We start from the raw sequence: 25,633 nt of genomic DNA on the forward strand, positions 1-25,633 counted from the left end.
AATGGCCATCGCTTTGGTGTTTGGCTCAGATTTTTTTGAGGAGCTCATTTTATTTTTCACACGTTTCATGGCAGTTCAAACTCTTCCTTCCCAATTTGGCTTTTTACTCGTTTGTCTTTGAGAACCATTGTTTCCTTCAGTATTCTAACTTAAAAACATTTGGGGAGGGGTGGGATTTTTGTCTCTGAATTCAAACACGTTAAAGCAAGAACCCACACTAGTATGCTCTCCTGGTGATATCTGTAAACTGGTTTGTGCTGCCATGGTGACTGATGACCCCACCCCATCATCTCATTCATTGAGGAAGAAACTGGAGCTTTATAGAAGTAAGAACTGGCCAAGCGCTGAAAACACGCGTTTGACAGATTCTCCTGGCTGTGGGCGAGGGAGCATGTTTGGCCGCTTATTTCCCTCCTCATCCCCTGCCTTTCATTTTCTACCTGGGCATCCTTATCGATCTCACAGAGCCCACGTGCCGGCATAGCTGACTTGGAAAGTTCCAGGGCCCTTTTGGCATTTGAATGATATCTTGCCAGAGTCTACAAAGAGAGACAGCTGCCTCCTAATTTGTATTTCTCTTCTAATTTGTATTTCTCTTCTAATTTGTATTTCTCAGGGGGATTTTCAGAGTGAGTCTGAATAAAGGGACGATGTATGACCTGTTCAATATGGTGGACTGAGAAGCAGACATGTTAATAATGATGAATAGAGCAAGATTAAGGTTTAGTTAAGATAAAAAGGGTTTAATTATGTGCATTAGATGAAATGGCAATAGGTCATATCCCAGGGGGAGGCGGCTCTAGGGGTTGCCAGATGGGATTTACACTGCGGGTTGGACCTTCTGTTTTCTTTATTTACACCAAGGATTGGCCCTTCTGTCTTTACCTGGGCTTTTGGGTTGAGTTAGAACAAATCTTTAGTTCCTCCCTTTCTCCCTGCTCCCTTCTTCTTTGTGTTTTTCTGAGTCACTTTCAGCACATACTTATTGACTCTCAGGATCAATTTTTTTTTATATATCTTGAACTACCGAACTCCAAATTGTAAATTTATGTGACCTCTCCAGCATTTCAATTTGTCTCTCCAACTCAACCTCTCCTCTTCCCGTTGCTTTTACTCCCTGATTGGGGAGGACTCGCTCCTTTTCACCACGCAGGCCTCTCAGTCCCTTTGTTTCTCGTGGTCTCCCCATGTAGAATTTCATTATTCCCTCGCCTCAACTGGATTGATTGGTGGGCCTTTTAAAAACTTTATAAAATTGGAACATAACATACCTATTTTTTAAAAGCGATCAAATTCTAAGTGTCCAGCTTTGAATGAACACAAAGTGAGTCCAGACATAAAACAATATCCCGGATCAGGGAGCTGATGAGCCATTCATTTAGTCATGAACTTGCAGCTCCCGGACTCATTGACCCCTCCCCCCTCCAGATTGCCAGCCCTGTCTGGATAGTGCGCGAGTTCCCCTCTCTGTCACAGATCCTAGAGTGCTACCAGTCATCGAGCATTGTGCTTTTTGATTGGTCCTGCTTCACATTTGTGCCAGCCTGGGGAGAGGAGAGGGCCTCCCTGCTCCCCCACCCCACTCACCCATGCCTTCCCACACTCCGCAACCTGATGTCAACCTTCCCACTCCGGCATGACCTCACCGTGCAATCCACCAAAGGACTGAGAACATCTGTCATTAGCCAACTCACCCGCCCTCCTCCACGGCGCCCCGTTTCTCATTGTCTTCCTCCCTCTGGCACGTCCTCACTGCATTCTGAGAACCACGTTCCTAAAACTACACCATCCCAAGGCCATCGGCTCTTTGGCTGTTTCAGCTGAGGCCACACCTAGGGTTCTCACTGTGGCCAACAGAACCTGGGCCCATGCTTTCTGTCTTGGAGTCTCCCTTCTCTGACCTAGATTTGAACTGGACTGCAACTCTGTGATGTCCATCTGGCTTTGTCATAATATACCAGCTTCTGTGGCCACTCAGAAGCGCTGCTTCATTGTTGATTTGCCTTTTGAGACTTAACAGCATTAACCACTATCCCGTTTTAAGCTAGACACCAACCTCTGTGATCACCATGGATCTGGTCTTCTGGAGTCTCAGCCCATTCCCCACTGCTGTCCCCTCCTTCCCTTTTTCTACAGGATCTCTCCCGCTGTCTGCCACACACACATGCTAACGCCTCAGTCTCCTGGGCAGACTCGGACTCTTCAACAACCAGACACAGAATAACTATGACCTACACAGCTTGTACACATAAGTATCACATTTAATACTAAGCACTTGTTTAAGCGGCTTGACAATGTCAGAGCTTTGCGTAGATGCCTCTCTGATTCTCTTGATCCTTCAGCCATCCCATCCTCACAGCACATCTGCCATATTCACTTCTTTCATCAGATAGATTGTGACCACCTGTTGTGCCCTTGGGAAGATGCATTACTGAATAAAGCAAACAAAGACCTTGACATCTTAGAGTGAACAGCAACTCCTGAGTGGACGCGGGCTGTGCCTAAATGGGTTGCTCTTTTATTAGGAAGGAAAAAGGTTTTCCCAGGAGCCCCTGAGTAGGTTTGCCTCATATTTCCCTGTTCCTAGGGCCAGACGGGCCTGTGGCTGAGCCTCTCTCCACAGGAAGATAGGAGAGTATCTGGCAAAGGTGAATGGGTTTGCAGGGTCGGCGTGAGTGATCTCATTCCCAGGCCAGCTGCCCTGAGTACAGTGGGCATTCCATGACCAAGTGAGGGTTGATTAAAAGTGTTATCAGAGAAATGTGTGAATGGTCTTTCTCCCTTGCTAGTGGGAGTGGGGTGCTTGGGGTGCCGCCTGAATAAGCATTTCCGGAGGCCCCCACCTTCCCCATGGGAGAATGACATGTGGTTGAAAGCTTTATTTTTGAGGAATGACATTTCTGGGTTTGCCAAGTCCCATTTCCCTTAAGCCAATCCTGGAAGAGGTGCAGTTGAGGTTTCAGTAGAGCTAGAAGCAAAGCCAGCATCCAGAATTTTCTTTCCACGGTGGAGCTGTGTCCAGTGTAGATTTAGGCCAGTTGCACACCATCAGTCCATTGTGTGGGTCATGTGGGCAGATGCAGGAGTGTGAGAGCTCCACAGTCTAGGGGTAAAAAGAGCAAGAGCGCAAGTTGGCAGGAGAGTAAACTCCTTTGTATAGGAGCCTAAGGTATCTCAAATCTTCCCCCACTTGCCAATCTGGCCAATTACCTGTTCCCAGGTGTGACTGACAGCCAAGTACATTTCCTATTTCACCCAGACTTTACTGGGCAAGCCTATAATATTTGGGATTCTCTTTGCTCCTTTCCTTTTAACTAGAGGCCTGGTACACGAAATTCATGTGGGGGGAGGGGGTGTCCCTCAGCCCAGCCTGTGCCCTCTCGCAATCTGGGAGCCCTGATGGAATATCCGACTGCTGGCTTAGGCCCACTCCCGCCACTGACACTGCACTCACCAGCCGTGAGCCCAGCTTCTGCGTTGAGTGTCTGCCCCCTGGTGGTCAGTGTGTGTCATAGCAACCGGTCATTCTGCTGTTTGGTCTATTTGCATATTAGCCTTTTATTATATAGCATTAGATTAAATTATAACGGTATCAAAACTTTTGATGATGAGTGGAGGGTATGAAGATGGAAAGATTGAAATACAAAAAATGTCGGGATTTTATCTTGTGTACAGTTTGGAGAACTTTTAGTCAGGATGTGATATCAGATTTTGGGATAGACGTTTTGCACTTATAAGTATTGAGGAAGAATTTAGATAAAATATATTTTCCTTATCTATGGACCCTGGTACATTATCTAATATTAATTAATAATACATAACAATAGATTTGTGTGCACACAAATGTAAAAAATATTCTTAGAAGCAGTACTCAGTTTGACATTGGTACCTTCTAGAACAGCACTTCTTAAAATATGTGGTGAAAGAGCCATTCTTTTTTATTGTTGCCAATTGGTGGTGGACTGGTACTTTTGAATATAAGAAAAATTATGCAGCCATGTCAAACTGCTGTGACGTTCTTAAGTGCTTACTCCCATTTTTGGTAGAAATCTCATAGACGGCAGCCATCACAAGCCACATCTAGGTACAGGTCCTAGTGCCTACTAGTCACGTGACTTTGGGCCTGTCACTCAGGCTGTATCTGCTCACCTCCTTCATGTATATAAGGGAATGATATTTCTGGCTTGTCCACTTGCCTCAATCGGGTTCTTTGAGATTTAATTAATATTCTTGGTTGGAGTAACCCATATTTAAATATTAGGTACATTTATTTGCTGTTTCGCTTTTAATTCAGGAAGGAATTAAATTCAGTTTTGAGACTTAAATGCCAGCTCCACTGTTATCGATCCAGGGGTCCCCTATTTGCAGGGACACACTGGCAGAGGTTGACCACAGGAAAGCCCCAGGCACCTTGATCCCCAAGAGGAGAGGGGCAGGCATGAAAATTGAGAACTTCCTACAGTTTCCTGGGGAATCACAGGTGGGCGGGAGGCAGAATGGGGGCCTTTGCATCCGCTGTGTGCAGGAGAGGAGGGAAGGAAGCCCAGCAGCGTGCAGTATTCTAAGGAGAGGAAGAGAAGTCCGAGCTGCAGGTGCACAGGCGGTCCTTAAAATCAGGAAACCGGAAAGGAATAAGAATGGAAGAAAGACGTTTGGAGGAGGGTGGGCTTGCATTCTTGTAGCTCAAGGAAGCATTGGACCAAGCATTACATACTGTGGCTTTCAGGCCGTTTGTAGGTTTTGTAAACAAGTATGTGACATGGGCACAATGGTAGCTGAGATTCAAAGGAGTATATGTCCCAGGGATGCAATTAAAGAGAAAGTGCTTGAACTGCACTTCGGGGAGCTTTAGACTTAGCCTTTCCAAGCATAGACTGGCCAATTTGAGGGAGGGGAGAGGGGGAAGGGGGAGAAGCAGAGTGTGTGTTCAGTCTAGCTTTCTTACCAATTCCCCCAATGGTGCTCTATTTCAATGTTAACATAGGTGCTGAAGACTTGGGGTTCAGTGATCTGCTAAAAAACCAACAAACATCCTAAGAATCTTTTGGAGCGACTTTGAAAACTAAATAGAAGTTTATTAGGAAAAATTAAATTAATATATTTTGTTGGAGAATCATTGTCTTGATTTGAAGTCGACGGAAGTTCTTTGTGCCCCAATACATTTGTCTAGAGCAGCCGTGGGCAAACTAGGGCCCGCGGGCCGGATCCGGCCAGTTTGAAATGAATAAAACTATTGAAAAAAAAAGACCATACCCTTTTATGTAATGACGTTTACTTTGAATTTATATTAGTTCACACAAACACTCCATCCATGCTTTTGTTCCGGCCCTCCGGTCCAGTTTAAGAACCCATTGTGGCCCTCGAGTCAAAAAGTTTGCCCACGCCTGGTCTAGAGTCTGTTAGTCTCCTGAAAGCTACTCATGAGGTCACTTCTCTTTCACATTTGGGTGTTTTTCATCATTGAATGAATGCTAGATACTGTTTTTCATAAGAAGTGATATATTTTATTTTAGTCTCTATATAAACCTCGTAATAAAGTGGTCTTGCAGTTCATTTATATAAAGCATTCTCTGAGTATGAAACCGAAGCAAATAAAATTATAACTTCTTAGGCAGGCAGACATCCCCCAAGGGGTCCTGGACTGCGAGAGGGTGCAGGCTGGGCTGAGGGGGACCCCCATGCACTAATGTCATGCACCAGACCTCTAGTAAAATTATAACTTCAAGTTTGCTGCTCTTTCACTGGTCCAGGTAGACCCGGGGCTCAGCCTAATTTAGCAGTTGAAAAACAATGTGAGTCAGATAGGAAATTAAAATTCTTCCAGTAGCCACATTTGAAAGTATAGAAAGGAATTAGTTTTGTGAAGTTAGTTTTAAAAATATATTCTAGCCCAGTATGTCTTGATTCCTCTCCCCCACCCTAACCCCAAATCTGGTGTATAATTACCTTTAGCACGTAATTCCATTTGCACTGTTTGAATGCATTCTTTTGCCTGGCTTTCATTCTCTGATTCAGGTCTGCCAGCTTTTTCATAGTAAATATTGTAGGTTTTGCCACTGCAGTGTGAAAGCAATCACAGACAATGCCTGGCTGTGTTCCAAGGAAACTTTATTTAGAAAAACAGGTGGCAGAATTGATGGGGCTGGGAGTTGTAGTTTCCAACCCCTGCTCTGACTAAATGAGTTCAATGTATTGTCTTATTTGCTTTTTAATTCACAGAAGTTGATTTCTGTTTGGGCCTAACATCCACTACCAAGTTAGCTATTGTGATGCATTTCATTCAAGAATATCCAGGAAAAGTGTACCAGGAAACAAACTCCATTGTTAAGTAGTGAATACTTGGGAACTGCAGAAACCCTCACTCCCCCTTTTCCTGAGTGGCACCCAGCGGGACAAGCAGTGTGCTGGCTGGGAATCACGCTCCTTCTGCCTGGACTGGAAAACTGGCTCTGTCAGGCATAAGCTTTATGACCCTAAGCCAGTTAATTAACCTCTTTGTGCCTCAGGTTATACATCCGTAAAATGGGGGTGACGATAATACCTACCTGATAGCGAGTTGCTGACATTAAATAAAAGCCAGCATGGCAAAGCAAGCATAGTGCCTGGCATATAGTAAGTAGGGGAGGTACATGATAGGCTTCACAGTGACTGCTACCAGGACTGCTGCGCTACCATGACTAGGACTGTTGCTACTGTAGTATTAGTGCTGCCGCTACCGCTCCCACCACCGCAGAGGTTCATAAATAGAAGCCAATCCATGCTCCAGAGCAGAAGCGTTTCGACTTGGTCAACCATCCACAGATGATCCTAGCAGCTGCTCACATGATGTCACTTTGGACTTGAACTTGTTGATAAGTATCCTAGGGAAGCTTTGACAGAACCTGCAGGGATTCTGATGTTGGAAGTGGGTGTCTGTTGCTTCTCTGGGTTGGTAACTACTGTGGGTGTGGCATCGGTCACTCACATTCTTTGGAGCTACTAATGAAAGTACTATTGTCCCGTACACTTCACGGGCGGTGGAGATGAGCACATGATATCTTGTGTAAGTTCTTCAGAAGGTGTGAAGTGCTGCGCAGATGTTAGCTAATGGCATTTCCTGAATGGTTGCTCTGTTTGCCTGATATCACATTAAATTTGATCAACGTGGTCTGATTTAATTCAGAGGGTGGTTATAAGGATTAAGTGAGATCATACATGTGAAGTGCTTAATTCTACATTAATGGAAATAATTCCTGTTCAAGATGTAGATAGTGCTATTTTTTAAGAGATTTTAAAATTGATTTTTACAGAAAGAGGAAGGGAGAAGAAGAGAAAGGGAGAAACATCGATTGGTTGCTTCCCATATGCCCCTGACTGGGGATCAAACCTGCAACCTGGGCATGTGCCCTGATCAGGAATCGAGCCAGCAACCCTTCAATGCCCAACCAATGGGGCCACACCAGCCAGGGCAAGACTTTATAACCCAAATGGGGAGTTCACATGGATATGTCTAATGGATATGCAAACATATGTGACATGAGGGAAAGCCTGGTCAAGGCCACCTCATGTGCTGGGCAGGGAAAAGGGGACCACAGATAGCGTTATTTTTGGCTGCATCAGGAACAGTTTATTGAAGGAACATCTAGAAACTGATGAACCTCAACAGGGAAAGACAACGGGAGAGCATTTCAGTTGAGCAGGCTAAGGTGGTTCAGCTGAGGTAAGGCAGGAAGTGAAGGTTTCAGTCCAGAAGCAGTTATCTATAATCTGGCTCAAATGTAGGGTGTGTGTAGGGGTGAGCTGACGGGGGAGGTAAATCGGGGACATATTGCGGGGGCCTTTATTGTGCAGCTGAAGCCTTTGTCTTGATTTGGGAGTTTGTGAACAGGGGCAGTGGGTCCAGCTGTGCCTTAGGCAGATAGATGTTTTAGTGCATGTGAACGTGTACCTGCATAGACTTTATGTTCAGATTTTCCCTTTCCCATTAAGTAGTGGGGTTCGTGTGGCTCAGAGGTGAGCACACCAGCTTTAGCTGTAACAGAGCTGGGGTTTCCCGATCAGGGTGGTAACTGTTGGCTGGCAGAGGTGGTGGGAAGGCTGTGCTTGGGGAGTAAAAATTTTCAGGACTCACTCACGGCTTTTGCCAGTCTTGCCCATCGTGTAACCGTGTTGCTCCCTGCTCCTCGCCTGGGAGGGCATGGCCCTTTCTCCAGGGAAAATTCGTTGCTGCCTCTGCTACCAAAATGCGAGAATGAGCAAGGTGGCGAGAACTGTGTCCAGTGTCTCAGCCCAGGAGAGGAACGGCTGCTGTAAGTACCAGAAACCTTCCTCACCAGTTCTGTTGGCTTTTGTTTGCTGCCTGTCCAAGGTCAGGAAAATCATATCGCTTTTGGTAACTATGCTTTCGAAAACTGTTCAAAACCTGATACATTTCTTATCCAAAATGTATTCACTGCTTTTGGGAGTTTGATGGAGCAGAGAAAACAAATAAAGATGGAGAGGCCTTACATCTTCTTTAATTAGTTTTTTTGTTTTGTATTGTTGTTAGTAAGACTTTCTCAGTCAGTATAGGGCTGGGAGTGATACTTTGCTTGTGTAACATGATCGACATCTGGAATCTTTGACTTTTTAAGGTTGATGAAGGGTTATCAAAGGTAAGGGGTTTTTTGCTTGTTTGTATTTGAAGTTGAATTGGGGCAGAGGTAGAGCCCCTAATGGTAATGCAAACACAATACACCTAAAACGTTGAATCCGCGTAAGGCTTGTTGCAGTGTCTTTCCCCTCCCTGCTCTGCAGTATTTACTGATCAAAATAAAGAATTCTAGATTCCAGCATAATTTTCCCCCTGAGGAAGTTTTCAACTCATTCCTTGAAAGCTGTAGCCTTTGGAAAGATGCCGCCAATTTTATAACATCAGTAGGAAAATGGGTTTGATGTGTACACGTTTGATTTACTTGTTTTCAGGAATACAAAGCTCTTTGAGACTTACTTTCCTAATTGTTTGATTTAAGCAAATATTAAAACTGGTTTGTACAGGCTATTGAGCCTCACTCAGTCCCAATGTCCGCATCCACAAAGTGGAAGAATGTTCCCCACACAGCCAGCCCTGTCAGGGTTTCTGTGGGCAAGTGGTATATGAATTGAAGGATGGCTGTTGGTACCTCACACGCATAAATCAAAGAGTCCTTGGTTCCTGGAAGGCTGTTAAACAAGAATTTGAAATTCTGCGTGTAAAACCAACAGCAGGTCTTTGAAGGGTGAATAATAGAAATCTCCTTTTAAAAATGTGTTAATGTTTTTAACATATTTTTATGGCTATTGTGGATTTTCAAATATATGTTTCTTAAAGGAATTGAGATATCTGTTGATTAATGTGTATGAAGTCATTCAAAAAGGAAGGCAATATAAAATACCTGGTTAATGACAGTTATTAAGAGAATGAAATTTAACTTTGCGCTTCCTGTCAGCTAAGGCAGAAGGGGGAATATAGTGCATTTTCTACTCTTTTCCCTTTTTATCACTGTATTTTCAGTTTATCTTGCCTTCATTCCTTTGGCACAGGGTAGGGCATCAGTAAGTTACAGTGACATATGGGGTTGTCAGTTTACAAATTTATGGTCAAACAAAGCTTGCCATTTCTTCTAGAGAGATTCCCCTTTCCCCCCTTCAAACCAAATTTGTAAAAAATTGAATCTCGTTGACCCAGGTTAGGTGATACTGCCTAACGATGGGTGATGGCAGAGTGCAATAAGAATCACTGCTGTGCCTGTCCCCCGCCCTTGTCTCGCTTGTCCTCTCAGAGTGACAGATGGTATGTGTTACTCTCCCAGGAGACAGAGGGTCTCCCCTCACCCCTAGTGCTGATGTCCCTGCCATCACCTGGCTCCCTGACTGGCAGATACAGTGCTTCATCAGCATGTGTGACCTTTACCATCATTTTAGAGAAAAGTACCTTCTCCCTAAGACCCTGGCTGGCCCCCAACGAACCCCACCGGCCTCTGAGTGGGTTCCCACCCCACCCCCCTCCCCGGGTTCTTGGTTGGTTTCTGTGAGATCTCTCACATAACGAAAAGCATTCGAACCTCACGGGCCCATAGGTGATAAACTCACTCTGTTTTCTTAATTAAATAAGCACAGCTTGAATGTCCCACACTGTCGACAGGTGATGATTCCCAAGCCCACCGTCACACCTCCTGTTTCCTTTATGCCATGTTTATGAAATTATGGAAGGCGATAATGTGCAGGGTAGTCAGGTTCATTAACGCATACATGAATTCCTCTCTATCCTTTCGTTGTAAATCACTCCCCTGTCCTATTGCCCTTTATTTAGATTTCAAGCTGCAGAAGGTAGGGCTTGCCCGTAATTGAGTTTTGTGGAGGGCTTAGCATGCTCTATTTGTTTTGTCTAGGCATTCTGAAATCTTTTTTTTTTTTTTTCAGGTTGTAGGGGAGGAAAGGTTTTTCTAATTTTTTTTGTTGAGTTAAATTACCTGAAACTAAATATACTTAATCCTGTCTCCAGGATGCAGGCTTGGTCCCGCACCCATCTCTTCTTGTCCATTCTAAATCCTTCCATCTCTCCCTGGCTGTTAAAATACTGTCTTGTAAAAAAAACAAAACAAAGTCATTCAAAAATTAAGGCAATGCACACACAACCACAACAACAAAAAAAAGCGGCTTCACTGAGATACAATGCATCCACCATGCAGTTGAGCCCTTTAAAGCAGTGGTTCTCAACCTTCTGGCCCTTTAACCCCTTCCCCGGCAGAAACGTGTATACTCGTTTTCACAAAATGTTCTTTTTCAGTCGTCGACGAGTATACTAAGAAAATATGGTAAAAAAATATGGTTTATAGGAAGACGAGTTACAAACTGTTTTCATAACCAGCATCAAAAATACTATATAGAACCAAAATAAAAAAATTAGTCTGAAAAAGAAACGTTTTTAACAAAAAAATTGTTGGGGAAGGGGTTAAATACAGTTCCTCATGTTGTGACCCAACCATAAAATTATTTTCATTGCTACTTCATAACTGTAATGTTGCTCCTGTTATAAATCGTAATGTAAATATCTGATATGCAGGATGGTCTTAGGCGACCCCTGTGAAAGGGTCGTTCGACCGCCCAAGGGGTCGCGACCCACAGGTTGAGAACCGCTGCTTTAAAGTGTACAATGCAGTGGTTCACAGGTACGTACAAACATCACCACAGTGACTTTTGAAACATCATCGCCTCAAAAGAACACACACACACACACACACACACACACACACACGTCTGTTTTGGCTATTCCTTCCTCTCTGTCCCCATCCCTTTCACCAGCCCCCAGCAGCCACCACTCTACTTTCTGTCTGTAGGTTTCCTATTCTGGACATTTTATATGAATGAAATGAGATGATATGTAGCCTTTTGTAGTTGGCTTCTTTCACTTAGCGTAATGTCCTCAAGGCTCATTCATGTTGTAGCATGCATAAGTGCTTTGTTCCTCACTTATTTATTTTATTTTTATTTATTTTGGAGAGGGAGGGAAAGGGAGATAGAAACATCAGTGATGATGAGAGAGAAACATTGATCGGCTCCTTCCTGCATGCCCCCTACCAGCGATCAAGCCCAGAACCCGGGCATGTGCCCTGACCGGGAATTAAACCAGTGACTTTTTGGTGCATGGGACGACGCCCAACCAGCTGAGCCACACCGGCCAGGACTGTTTTTTGGGTTTTTTTTTAAATGACTGGGTAACATTTCATAATTTACATTATATCAAATATACTCAGTTTCCAGTTGTGCTGTTGCCGATAAGGGGATCCTTCTGCGGCATAGTCGGACCATGTTCATCCCCTGCTCCAAGCCCTTACCTTGAACAGTGGCCATGGAGGCTGAGCCTTGTCTACCGTCAGCCGGTCCTCCCACCTCCCTGTTCACTCTCAGACTGACTGCTGCACAGGCCAGGTTCTCTTCCTGGGTCTTGCTTGTTGGAGCTGTGTTCTCTGTGGGGAATGGCCCATCCGCTCAAGCACTGAATAGTATTGTAAGAGCTCAGACTCTGGGTCGGACTTGGGTTTTTTCCTCTCCTTAGTCTTTTCCTCTCCTATATTCCCAAGGAAGTTCATTCTAATCTTTATTATGTTTTGTATTAGGCTTTCTACTATCTAAGTCAGTGATGGCGAACCTTGTGAGCTCTGTGTGTCAGCATTTTGAAAAATCCTAACTTAACTGTGGTGCCATGTCACAAATAGAAATTTTTTGATATTTGCACCCATAGTAAAACAAAGACTTATATTTTTGATATTTATTTTATATATTTAAATGCCATTTAACAAAGAAAAATCAACCAAAAAAATGAGTTCGCGTGTCACCTCTGACACGCGTGTCACAGGCTCGCCATCACTGATCTAAGTAGTGATGTTCGGTGCACCCATCACCACCTTAAATTCAGGTTCCTTGGAAACAAATGGCTGCCCCTCTGAGGTTGTGCAGTGTATAGAGGCAGGGGGTTATGGGAAATCTAAAACTGTAAAAAAAAAATTAAGTCTAAAAAACCCACTATGGAGCCCTGATGGGTGGCTCAATTGGTGGGAGCATGGTCCCATACATCAGAAAGGTTGCGAGTTCGATCCCCAGTCAGAGCACATACCTGAGTTGCAGGTTAGGTCAACCAATTGATCTCTCTCTCTCTCTCTCTCTCTTTTTTCTCCTCCCTCCCTCTCTTCCCCTCCTCTCTCCCTTCCTCTTCCCCCTCCTTCCCTCCCTTCCTCTCTCTCTGTCTTCTCCCTCCCTCGCCCATTCTCTCTCTCTAAAAATCAATAAACATATCCTTAGGTGAGGATTTATAAAGCTATGAAGACAGTAAAATGATTAGTGGCTAGTAGCGGTGGAGGGTAGAGATGATTAGGCAGAGCATGGAGAGTTTTTAGGGCAGTGAAACCACTCTGAATGAAACTCTAACGGTGGCTCTATGTCATGTTACAGTCGCCCAAACCTAGAATGTAATGTAAACTATGGACTTAAGGTGATAACAATGTAGGTTTATTAGTTACACGACAAATGTACCATTCTGGTGGGAGGGGTGTTGATTAAAGAAAAAAAATCTAGCCTCCACCTTTTCTTTAATCCCTGCCCCCCCCAATGAATCATGGACCTTTGCATGCAGAGGTGTTTATTAATTTAGTATTCAGTAAATGGATTAAGACCAGACTCCTGTGACTATAATTGACCTGGTTTATGGCTGTTACTTCCAAAATTCACCCTAATTATCGCCATCAAAACTTCACTGTTAGTACCTGCAGGCGGTCTTTGTGGAAGCTAGCTCAGCTCTGGACAGGGGTTTACCAGCCAAGACTGGAGAGCACTCTGAAGTTTTAAAGGGCACCGTGCCTTGAAGTTTGTGGCTTGTCCCGTCTCCAGCTGGGTCATCTCTGAGCACTAAATTCACCAGAAAAGAAAGTGGGAACTGCAGAGAGAACCACCAGTGGAAATACAGGTGTAGCCCCCTCACGATGGTAGCGTGGGTTGCCCCTGGTGACCATCTGCCTACAGATCCCCCTTCCCCTGGTTCCCTTTCTGTGAAAATGCAGAAACACAATCGCAGTGGGTGCCTGGGAGGAGTGGCCACTCTTGGTGGCTCTCTCCCTCCCTGCAGCCCCTCCCTGAACCATATGAAATCCTACAGCCACACCACACTAATTAGCTGAGAATGGAAGGGGTTGTCATGGCAACCGAGCACTTTTTAAAGCACAGGAATGGTGTTCATTATTGTTCAGTGTCTTTAGCTGTGGCGGAAAGGTCAGTGTGGCAGTTGTTTTCCATATGAATTTTGGCCCCAGAGCCAAGCAGAGTGGACCGTTCCTCGGAGACACTGGGAGATGGTAAGTGCAGCTGCACTTTTTGGATGGGGCATCCCTTCAGCGATACATTTTAGAATGTTTTGCTAACTAGTGCCAAACGAAGGAATTGTGTGGACTTTGTTAAGAGATTGGAAGAAAAAAAGCAAAGGGAAACGGTATGGGTCAGGAATGGTGGAAGCTTGAAGGAGATTCTTTATTTAGAAAGTTTTGGAGCATCAAATGATTACATGCTACATAAGGAGGTTTCTCTGCTTATGACTTCAACAAAGTTGGCTAAGCCTGATGCTTTATTCGGGGTTTGTTTTATATTAGCGCTATACTAGTCTTTGCTGCTGGTCAGAGTATATTACCAAATAAATGTAGCAAGCATTTTAATTTTAACCACATATCTTCAGGGCAGCTGCCTCTCTCCGTTGTTAACTCAAATATTAAGGAAGAACAGTGACCAAGGGTAATTTTGTTTTCTTACGTTTATGTTTTTCCATTTTTCTAAGGATATCTGAAATAATCAAGACTAGAAACCTCTGAGGCACAATTCTTGGGATGTTTGCCCTAACTTGTTGGCTTTCCCCGGGGAGAATACTGCTGAGTTAAGACAATTTGACCAGTGTTTGCAGAAGAAATTAAGTATAAGTCAGCCTGCTGGAGAGGATGACAGCTATTCCATCAAAAGCTGGAAGGGCGATTGGCAAAGTATTCTTTAAGTTTATGTGTTGCTAGTTTGGAACACGTACAGAATTACATGGCTTTCAGCCTAATTTTGTGTTAATGACTGACGATGTTTCTGTGGTTCGCAAATTTGAGCCACTTGCCATATTTTGCACTTTTAATCAATGTACTTCTAGCCCATGGCACTACTTTTCAGCCATTTTATACACAGTTGTGTAGGATAACAAACTTCAGATTAATGAAAGGGGATGCATATTGGAATTAAAAAACAAATCACTGCCCACAGAGCTGTGCATGGGAAGTGGCCTACTTTTGGGCTTTCCTCTGAAAGCCTTATTGTCCTGTGAGTAATGGCCAGTTTGTTTGGCAACTGAATGGATAAGAGAATACATTTCAGAATGTTAAGTCTTGGTTTGATTTCCTCTGTCTTTAATTTGCATGTTCAGGGATTCAGTTGTTTAGTCATCATGGTATGGAGCTCTCCATAAATGGGGTATTTGACTGGAAATTGAGAAAATTAAAATTCTCCTTTTTTGTCTCTTTTCTCCACCTCCATTCCTTCCCTCCTCCTCACTGGGTCACTGCATTTATTACCTAAAAATGTCTTTAAATGCTTTTAAATTGAAGTTTAAAAAGTAAGTAAAGTGATATTTGTATGACACTTTGGATTCTTTGGAAAGCATAGAATTAAATATGGTGGTACATTTATGATATTTGTAAAACAATCAGCAATTGAAATATGGTTATTAATATCAAGGAATCATTGGTATCTTTTAAGGTATGATAATGTTGTTGTGACATGAGAAAATGATAATGATATGTTTACAACTGAGGCAGTGTGATATCTGGGCCTTACTTCAAAAAAAAAATCCAAGGGTAGGAGTAAGTGGGCTCCTGGGTGGGCAGGATTGCCAGGGGGTGATGGTTGTTGAAGCAAAGAGATGGGTACCTGGGGGTGGGATTCACTTTCAGGTTTTGTTTGTTTGTTTGTTTGTTTGTTTGTCTTTGGTGTAGGTTCAGTGTGTGTGTGGGTAGGTGGGTATGGGTGTGCATCACAGTGGTGGGGTGGCCTTGTTAACTTTATTTCTCACCTTCCGCATGTTTAGATGCCAGACCAGTTTGACCAGGCAGTTGTGCTAAACCAGCTGCGGTACTCTGGGATGCTGGAGACGGTGAGGATCCGCAAGGCTGGATATGCCGTCCGGAGACCCTTTCAGGATTTTTACAAGAGGCAAGATGGAGCGGAATAAATCCACTTTCTTTTCAAAGGGATTGGGAAGAGAGGGAGTGGCAGTAAAAGGTGACACTGGCCCCTTCGGCCCCTTTACGTTGCAGGTATAAAGTGCTGATGCAGAACATGGCTGTGCCCGAGGACATCCGAGGGAAGTGCTCGGCCTTGCTGCAGCTCTATGACTCCTCCCACAGCGAGTGGCAGCTGGGGAAGACCAAGGTAAAGCCACAGAGAAGGAATGCGGCCCCCGCCCCACTCCCACCGCCCCAGCCCCAAGCTCCATGTGCTATGGTCCTGCTGGCCTCTTGTTGTTGTTTTTTGTGTTGGAAAAATATGGTTGGGATCATGTCCAACTTAATCTTTTGTCTTCCAAACAGTATGGGAAGTCCTTGACTTTTCAGGGATTCTGTTTTTCTTAGGGCACACCTTGAAACATTGGGCCCCAAGTGTTTCTGTGTTTGTATTCTCTCAGGCAGCCAGCAAACCTTTGCTGCTGGGCAGCCCGGTGCCTGGGATGTGCTAGGCAGCCCCATGTCTGAGAAGATGCCTGCCTTCTTGCTAGGTTCTCGCATGGGGAAGCGGGGGATAGCAGAGTAAGCTCTGGTCTCTCTTTTGTTTTCCCAATTGAATTTATTGGGGTGACAGCTATAATAATGAAAGTGTAATATGCTAACTAGACTGGACAGCCGAACAACCTTCTGGACAAAGCCAGGGCTGCAAGGGCCGAGCCCCTTGCGTGAATTTCATGCATTGGGCCTCTAGTTGGTTAATAAAATTATACAGGTTTCAGTATACAATTCTACAATACATCATCTGTCTACTGTATTGTGTTTACCACCCTAAATCAAGTCTCCTTCCATCACCATTTATCTCCCTTTTCCCTTTTTCTACCTCCCCCTACCTCCCTTCTCTTCGTTTTCTTATAAAGGCACTAATCCATCATGGGGCCTCACCTGCCTGACCTTATCACAACTTAATTACTTCTTCAAAGTCCTACCTCCAAGTACCATCACTTTGAGCCTTAGGGCTTCAGCATCAGATGCTGGTAGGGACACCGACATCCAGTCCATCATAACATTGACCAATGTGGGAGCAATAACAGGTATTTGGACATCACCTCAGGGCCACTCAGCAAGCGAAAGCATATAATGGACATTCTATTCTGCTCTTGAGTTATTTTGGCTGGCCAGGGATTTAAGGTCCAAGCATCTAGTAAGGTAGAGATGGTGTGCAGAGGTATTTATTAGTGACCTATTGCTGAGTAACAAACGGCTACAAACGTTATCTCAGTACGTTTGGGTCCGGGTTCCAGGCACGGCTACTGCAGGCTCCCCTCAGGGTCTCCAGGCCGCAGTCAGAATTCCTTCCAGGGCTGCCTTTGCCTCTAGAGCTCGGTTCTCTCCCAAGCTTGCGTGGTACCAGATTCCACTTCTTTGCAGGTGGGGGAGTGAGGTTCCCCCTTGCTTTCTGGCTGTCACCTGCAGCTGCTCTCTGCTTCTAGATCCCCCCTCCCCAAGTTCTTGACCACCTGGCCCCTTCTCCAGCCCTCCCACAGCATGGCAGTTTCCTAAGGTGGAGTCTTATATAATGTGACATGTTCACAAAAGTGACTTCCCATCACCTTTGCCATATTCTGTGGGCTAGAGGAAGTCACAGGTTCCACCCACACTGCTCAGAGCAAACAAAGTAACTCATTAAAGGTCACCTTGTGGTATGTCCTGTCCTCACAGGTTTATGGGTCTCTCTACCTAGAATTCTGCTCCCCCTCCTACTTCATTCCAATTCATCCTTCAGTTACCGACTGAGATGTCGATTTTGACAGGAATCCTTTCTGACATTCTTCGGGTACCCCATCCCAAAAGCTCACCCCACAACTGGGTTGAGCCCCTCCTCTGTCATCTCACCTCATCCCATTTTGGGCCCAGTTGTAATATCTTGTCATTGCCTGTGGATTTCTCTACAGTTCCCCAGTGGAGAATGTGGCGTTACTTGTTTGTTCTACACACGGCACATAGTAGGAGCTCAATCAGTGGCACAAGGATGCCATGCGTTTAATCACGCAAGGAAGACTTCTAAAGAAGGTGGCGCAGGGGCAGCTCTTGGCAGTATAATGTAGTCTGCTTTGATTTCTTTCTTTTTTTAACTAGAACGATATTCTGTTCTCTATAAACTGATGTCCTCCTCCCATCTCACTGCTTGATATGGCATAGTAGCATCAAAGATCACAATGACTCAGCCAGCCAGTAACAGTCCCTGCTGAGCTCTGAGGATTCAGTGTAGCTTCACTTACAACTTTCCTTATGGGAGCCCAGCCCAAGCCAGGCTTGGGAGCCGGCATAGCACAGGGGACACAGAGACATAAAGACATGGGCATGGCCCTCCGTTTACTGTGCTGCTGGGGGAGAAGACATCCACATACAAATGAAGAGGCATCCTTTAAGGAATGAGAACACAGGTTCTCCAGGAGAGAGCTCCCCGTGGGCTGACATGATCAGGGAAGTAGTCAAAAAGAGGAGTCTTTAAAGAAGACTTAAGTTGTGATTGGTAAAACATTGGAAGAAGAAGTAGGGAGGAAGCTTATCAATTCACAGAAAGTTAGGAAGTAAATGGAAACAGAGCATGCAAATAGTGTACACTAAGTAGCTTTGGCCTTAACCGGCCACCATTTGACTTAATTATACAATTAGCGTGTGTGTCGGTCAGTATTGCTGCCAGAATATCTTTGCATTTAAAGCCTTGAGCCTCTGATGAGCATCTGGATTTTCTGGTAATTTCTGCGATTATAGGAAGAAGACTGTACAAAAAACTACTTAGGAGCATTACTTGTGGTGGTTTTACAAATACTGGGGGACCCAGGGCAGGAGTAGGTAAGCCCGTGGGTCACAGGTGGTCGGATTCTTTCGTTCCTTTTTTGGCCCAATGTCTGGGAGCAGGCAGAGCAGAGTCTGGGAAAATGTGCCATCAAGAGGACATAACACGTCATGATAGACCAGGATCAACCACAGGAGCGTAAATTACAAAATCATGAGTGAGAGAGGCTGTCATTCAGCTCCCTCCCCCAACCAAAATGCCCTCATGCTGACCATTCATAGAAAAGCATAAAAATATTTGGCACTAGTTTTGTTTGTTTGTTTGTTTTTAGGGAACTTCTTATCCGTGTATTAAATCTGAAATTGCATAATTAAAAGGTTGATTGAGGGATTATTTTTTTCAAAAATATTTTTTCAACAGTTATTAACGTTGAGAAACAGCCGTGCGAAAAAGAGGCACTCTGATCCCTCCCCCATGCGCCCCCTGAAAGCAGGCCGTGACTCTGTGACTCTCCCGGGTGAGAGGGTCCGCCCTACAAGGAGGAGGAAGGCATCCTTATCACCAGAGGCGGGAGTCAAGGCTGGGGAGGCTGCGGGAAGAAACTAGTTCCTTCGCTAGTTTGTTGCCCCAAACACGCCTTTGCTTTGTCTAATCGTCACCAGTAATTGTCTCTGTGCCTAAAACTGGCATCTGAGCTGCCTGCTCTGGTTACTTCGGGGCCCATTTCTGTGAGACCGCCATGTGGACGTCATTATATTTGTTTTTCCTCCTGTTAATCTGTCTTGAGTCAGTTTAATTGTTAGATCAGCCAAAAGGACTAAGAAGGGCAGGGAGGAAAACTTTCCCTCCTTGACTGTATAAATACTGAATCATTATGATGTCCACCTGAAACTAATTTAATGTTATGTGTTAGTTTATTCCTCTGTAAAAAAAGTAACAAGCCCTTCCCCACAGGGAGAGGAAAGCATGGGGCTGGAAAGCGTGGCTGTGTGTGCTCAGAGCAAAGTTAAGGCGAGGGGAGAAACGGCCTAACACTCCCTGCCGGCCCTTCCTCCCCCAACCCCCCCCAAATATCTCTGACTCAGAGATGCCTGCCTTCTACCAGCCACCTGCCTTGGATCTGACATGTCACTCCCTCCTGGACAGGTCTTCCTTCGAGAATCCTTGGAGCAGAAACTGGAGAGGCTGCGGGAGGAGGAAGTTACCCGGGCGGCCATGGTTATCCGGGCCCACGTCTTGGGCTACTTGGCACGGTAAGAAGCATCGGTGGAGAGGTGTTAAGCTCCATGCGGCCTTCCCAATGTAATCCATCAGGTGGGATAGGCTGGTCGAGTGCTTTTCCTTAAAGGGGACCTGGATGGAAGGTTAGGATAGGTGAAGGAGAGCCCCAGGTCAGCGCTCCTGTCTCTCAATGCCAGGTGCCTATTTAGCTTGCCCTTGGCAGAGAGTAGGAAAGGGGGCCCCTAACGTCTCGATTAGAGCACTGGGATTAGGGAACCGTGCTGAGATGCTTAAATTGCTTCGCCAGTTCATCTTCCTGGCATATGGAAGCCAGAGGCAGCCTGGCTGTTAACTTTGGTATTTTGGCTGTTGATATTGGTGTCTTGTTGGGTCCACAGAGGCCCACCTTCAGTGTTTACCAAAGAAGGCAGCATCTCTTCGTGTGCGGCTGAGTTCTGTCCACCTCTGTGGCCCAGCATGCCACCCGTGACCTCACACTGTTACATGTTCTGCAGTCCAAAGCTGTCCTGCTGTGGCGAGTTTTTTGTTGTTATTTTCCCCCCCTTCGTCAGAACAGGGGGATATATCTTTTTAAAAATCCCTTTTGGTCCTGTTTACAACCCAACTTCCTGCCAGAACTTTTCAAAGTCAGCATTAGGGATTAGGTATGTGTTTATTTTCAGCCAAGATCATGATAGGGTTCTGGCTTTACTTTTGTTTGTTATTATTCTTTTGTTTTTCTTCTGCCTTGGTTTTGCCCAAAGGAGCCTCCTGTTCGAGACATACTCTATAATGAGAGCATCTTCCCAAATGAGGTCCTGTTTTGTCTCGTGGCACCAACGGAAACTCACTCGAAGGGCTCGAAGCCTCATTGCCTCCACAGTTATTCTGTTGTGCTGTTTTTGTTTTCATTTTCAGAAAGCAATACAGGAAGGTCCTTTCTTGTGTGGTGATGATCCAGAAGAATTACAGAGCCAGAAGCAGGTCCGAGGTCAGATGGCCCGGCGGGTGTACAGACAGCTGCTGGCGGAGAAGCGGGAGGCGGAAGCAAAGAGGAGACGGGAGGAAGAGGAGAAGAGGAGGCGGGAGCAAGAGGAAAGGTATGTTGCCTTTGGGTGACACAGAAGGACACCTGTTGAGTTGGAGGCTCGGTACCCATCCTTACCCAGGGGTTCCCCATGGATGCTGCCAAACCTGCTGGTGGAAACAGTAGCTTCTGGTGGCTCAAATGGAAAATTTCTTGGCGGCATTGAGAAGCTGGTTCTGTGTGTGTTTTTATTTCATGCACAGAATAAATATATTGCGAAAGGAAGAGGCCCCATCCATCATGCTTTCTAAGTTGTCTCAGCAAAGCTTTTTAAAGAAAAGTAGCTGTCTCTGACAAGTGGTTCTGGGATTTTTTTTTCCATCATGTTTGTTTATTTTCACTGTCTTTTCTTTGCTGTTTTTAGAGAAAGAGAGAGGGCACGAAGAGAAGCTGAGCTCCACGCCCAACAGGTGACAAATGCAGTGACAATGTGGCATCTCATCCGTCGGTTTCCTTCCCACTTCAAACACTTTGACTCAGAGTGTCTTCCTATAGAGATGTAGGAAGAACATTGGGAGAGATGTTTATGGTGCAATTTCTAAGCCAGTACAGTGGGGTGAAAATTAGTGCATGTCTAAGATTTTAGTGTGAATCATGGCAGCATAACTTCTCTAAACCAACGCAGTCACTGTGTTACTGTGCTCGGGCTGCCATAATGAAGCACCACAGCCCGGGTGGGTTAAACAATAGAAATTGATTTTCTCACCATTCGGAGGTCTAGAAGTCTAAGATGAAGATGTCGGAGGTTTGGTTTCTTCTGAGGCCTGTCTTCTTAGCTGGCAGGTGCCCACCTCCTTGCCGTGTTATCATATGGTCTTGCATCTGTGCCTGCGTCCCTGGTGTCCCTCTGTGTCCAATCTCCTCTTACAGGGACACCAGTCAGGTTGGATTAGGGCCCCACCTCACAACCTCCTAACTCAATTGCCTCTTTAAAGGCTCCGTCTCCAAATACAGACACATTCCGAGCTCCTGGGGGTTAGTTAAGGCTTCCACATGTCAACTTGTGGGTGGTGATCACCATGTTAGCCCAAAACAGCATGTGGTGGTTCATTACTGCAGAGGAGGAGTGATGCTTGTCCTCTTGTTGCTGACACCTAACGCCTGCTTCCCCTCCGTCCAGGAGGCAGCGAAACGGAAGCGGCAGGAGCTGGAAGCCTTACAGAAGAGCCAGAGGGAAGCTGAACTCCACCGGGAGCTGGAGAAGCAGAAGGAAAACAAGCAGGTGGAAGAGATCCTCCGCCTGGAGAAAGAAATCGAGGACCTGCAGCGCATGAAGGAGCAGCAGGAGCTGTCCCTGACCGAGGCCTCCCTGCAGAAGCTGCAGCAGCTGCGCGACCAGGAGCTCAAGAGGCTGGAGGACGAGGCCTGCCGCGCCGCCCAGGAGTTCCTGGAGTCACTCAACTTCGACGAGATCGACGAGTGCGTCCGCAACATCGAGCGCTCGCTGTCGGTGGGCAGTGAGTTTTCCGGGGAGCTGGGCGACCTCGCCGAGAGTGCGAGTGGGGAGAAGCCCACCTTCAACTTCAGCCAGCCCTACCCGGAGGAGGAGGTGGACGAAGGCTTCGAGGCCGAGGACGATGCCTTCAAGGACTCGCCCAACCCCAGCGAGCACGGCCACTCGGACCAGCGAACAAGTGGCATCCGGACCAGCGACGAGTCCTCGGAGGAGGACCCCTACATGAATGAGACGGTGGTGCCCACCAGCCCCAGTGCCGACAGCACCGTGCTCCTGGCCCCCTCGGAGCAGAGCTCCTCCAGCGGGGAGCCCACCTACTGCCTGCCCCAGAACGCGGGGGGCCTCCCCTCCCCGGAGGGCGACTACGACTACGACCAGGACGACTATGAGGATGGCGCCGTCACCTCCAGCAGCAGCGTGACCTTCTCCAACTCCTACAGCAGCCAGTGGTCCCCAGACTACCGATGCTCCGTGGGGACCTACAACAGCTCCGGGGCCTACCGCTTTAGCTCCGAAGGGGCGCAGTCCTCGGTGAGTACCCTCTACCCTGGGACCCCGGCTGCCCCCCACGGAGATAGGAGCTGTCCTGAGCCACACCCCTGCTGCTCCATCCCTTGGACCATGCCAGGATTTCAGAGTCAGGCTCTTAAAGCCGATCTCAAACCACTTTCTCTTCCCCGAGGCAATGGGATTAGTAAATGGAACTTGGATGTGTCTGTTGTAGATCAAACACAAAGCCCAGCACTGCATTTTGCCCAAAGCCTAAGGAGACTTTGGCTGTGTCTGTCCCTGCTTTGCAGCCAGTTGGGAACCGAGACCTACCCTGATTGGAACCAGAAGAGCCAAGGGCATTTTGGAGAACTCTCCTCACAGTAGCTTCACAGTCCCCACCACAGGATGTCCTAGCTTGTTCTGGTTAGAAGGGAGGAATCTTTCAGGGCTAAACATGCCCTTTCCAGCGTCTACATTTATTTATCACTTATTTTTAACCCCACCCTACCCTTACCCCCTTGTTGACCATGCATTGAATACTGCCTTGACTTTCTAAGATTTGGTATTTTTAGCTTGGTAATTTAAAGGGAGTTAACTCTTGCATGGTTTGATGAAAATTAGGCCTTTCCACAGCAGTGTTGTTTTTCAAGTAGATGGCTTTTGGGTTAAAGTGTGCCTAGCATTTTTTGTATCCGTGCAAGGGGCCATGTGAATGTTTTGGCGACCATGTCACTGTAATGTTATGAACTGTGTGTCGCTTCTTTGTCGGTGGTTTTTATTTTTCTTGATGCTGGTAGATGCTGGGCCCATTTGTGCCTGCTCTCTGGTTTTCTTGCTCACTATTGCTCTCTTCTTCTTGTCCAGTTTGAAGACAGTGAAGAGGACTTTGACTCGAGGTTCGACACAGACGATGAACTTTCCTACCGGCGGGACTCTGTGTACAGCTGTGTCACGCTGCCTTACTTCCACAGCTTTCTGTACATGAAAGGTATGAGCTGCAGCTACCAGGGCCATGGGTCTGGGTGGAGTGATGGGATGTTGAGATGGTGTTTTCACTGAGGCTGATTGAGGGGGTTGGAAATATCACCCTACCTACCCCTCACCTGGTGTCAGGTTCCCTAGCTGCGTGGAGGATGCCATGGTGGTGTGACATGGCTGACACGGTAACACCAGGGAGAACATTGCCTCGGCTCCCCTCCATTGGTGCAGTGTCAGGACAGAGTTGACAGCCACGGTTACCAGTGATGAGAGTTACAGTTGGACATTGTGATTGCTGTTGAACTTGGGATGTACTGCACTGCACCTTACTTCTTGGGGACCTTGCGCAAAGGGAAAGCACATGCTCCTTTGGAAAGTACATACATCTCTGGAAATGACCTTATACTCGTGCCTGATTCAGGATCCACTCTGACCTCTGATTGAGTGACCAAGGTCATGAGAAACCATAATTGTCACCAGGTTTTGATAGGAGCTTCACATGGATCATTAGGAAAGGGTGCCGTCATGTTTCTCGCAGGGCCCTGGACTGGATGAGGGGAAAGAGGCCAAATCTTGGGTATAGGGCAGGGGAGACAGGAACCATGGTCCCCAGATGATGTCCTTCACTTTGTGGCCTTTTCTTTTCTCCCATTTTCTGTTTCCCCAGGATCCAGTTTTTTGTTTTCTCTGCCCCTTTTCTTCACTTTTTCTATGACCATCTTTATTCACTTTTCCTTTTCTTTTTCACTCCATGAAAAACTTGATTCTGTGTTCCTGTTCTCTGTTTCTTCTGCTCTTTGCCTGTGCTTCTCTCTTCTATCAGCATACTCCCCACCCCCCTCCCCCTGCCCCCATGTCTCTTTTGTCCTCAATATTTTTTTTTATTCTTACGCTTTTCTTTTATTTGGTTTTACCCCCCTACTTCTGCACCCCTTCTTCAAAACTGGTCTGGCGACTAACACCAGTCCTGCTTTTCTCAGCCTCCAATCCCCAAGGTGCGCATGGAAACCACCAGGTTTGTTTTAGGGGGATCTGCCTATTGCTTGAAGTCACTGGTTGGTGAAAATTTTTATAGGAGCCTTAGGATGACAAAGATTGAGAAAGTCCAGCCAGGTGACCTAGTTAGCATTGGATCACTCGATAAAGAACAACAGGTAATCAAAAATCAGGACCTAATAATCCAATAACTATATAACCATAGCTATTAAGATTTTTCGCATCCATCTCTCAGAATAAATATAAGCTTTTTATTATTAATGTATTTCCCTCTCCCAATTAATTATAGTTCCTAAGTTAGCTTTAAGATTTCCTATATCAGTATAGCACTCTTATTTATAGACTAGTGACACAGTGTGTGAAATTTGTGCACGGAGGGGAGGAGGTTTCCTCAGCCCAGCCTGCACTGTCTCCAATCGGGGATCTCTTGGGGGATGTCCAACTGCTGGCAGTCAGACATCCCTCTCACAACCTGGGACTGCTAGCTCCTAACCGCTCACCTGCCTGCCTGCCTGATCCCCCCTAACTGCCCTCCCCTGCAGGCCTGATCTCACCCTCAACTGCCCTCTTCTGCCAGCCAATTTGGTTGTGATTTATTGGTTTCTATGCCAATCAGCATCAAAAGCTCGGCCTCCTAGCTAGCCATTGGCTCCTCACACTTCACCCAGATTTGGTTCTGATTGGTTGGTTTCTATGCCAGTCAGCGTCTCTGGACCTATAGCAGGGCCTGATCAGAAAGGCGAGGCTGATCAGCAGCCCTGGTGGAGGCCTGGAGATAAATGGAGGCACAGCTGCTGGCCCAGCCCAGAGAGAGAGAGGCAAGTACTGATCAGTAGCTGCGGATCAGACCCTGCTTCTCTCTTCAGGCC

At 46.1% G+C, this 25,633-nt stretch overlaps 1 protein-coding gene across 1 annotated transcript in view; it reads left to right on the forward strand.

The window, feature by feature from the left end:
- Positions 1-25,633, forward strand: part of MYO10 (myosin X) — a 210,158-nt gene that overhangs the window by 157,799 nt on the left and 26,726 nt on the right. Inside the window, 8 exon segments of the mRNA XM_006769445.2 lie at positions 15,599-15,723; positions 15,828-15,942; positions 19,681-19,787; positions 20,674-20,730; positions 20,733-20,855; positions 21,207-21,252; positions 21,963-22,829; positions 23,655-23,778. Coding sequence (XP_006769508.1) covers positions 15,599-15,723; positions 15,828-15,942; positions 19,681-19,787; positions 20,674-20,730; positions 20,733-20,855; positions 21,207-21,252; positions 21,963-22,829; positions 23,655-23,778 — 1,564 coding nt within the window.

This window comes from Myotis davidii, unplaced genomic scaffold (assembly GCF_000327345.1).
Source record: "Myotis davidii unplaced genomic scaffold, ASM32734v1 scaffold143, whole genome shotgun sequence".
Taxonomy (NCBI): domain Eukaryota; kingdom Metazoa; phylum Chordata; class Mammalia; order Chiroptera; family Vespertilionidae; genus Myotis; species Myotis davidii.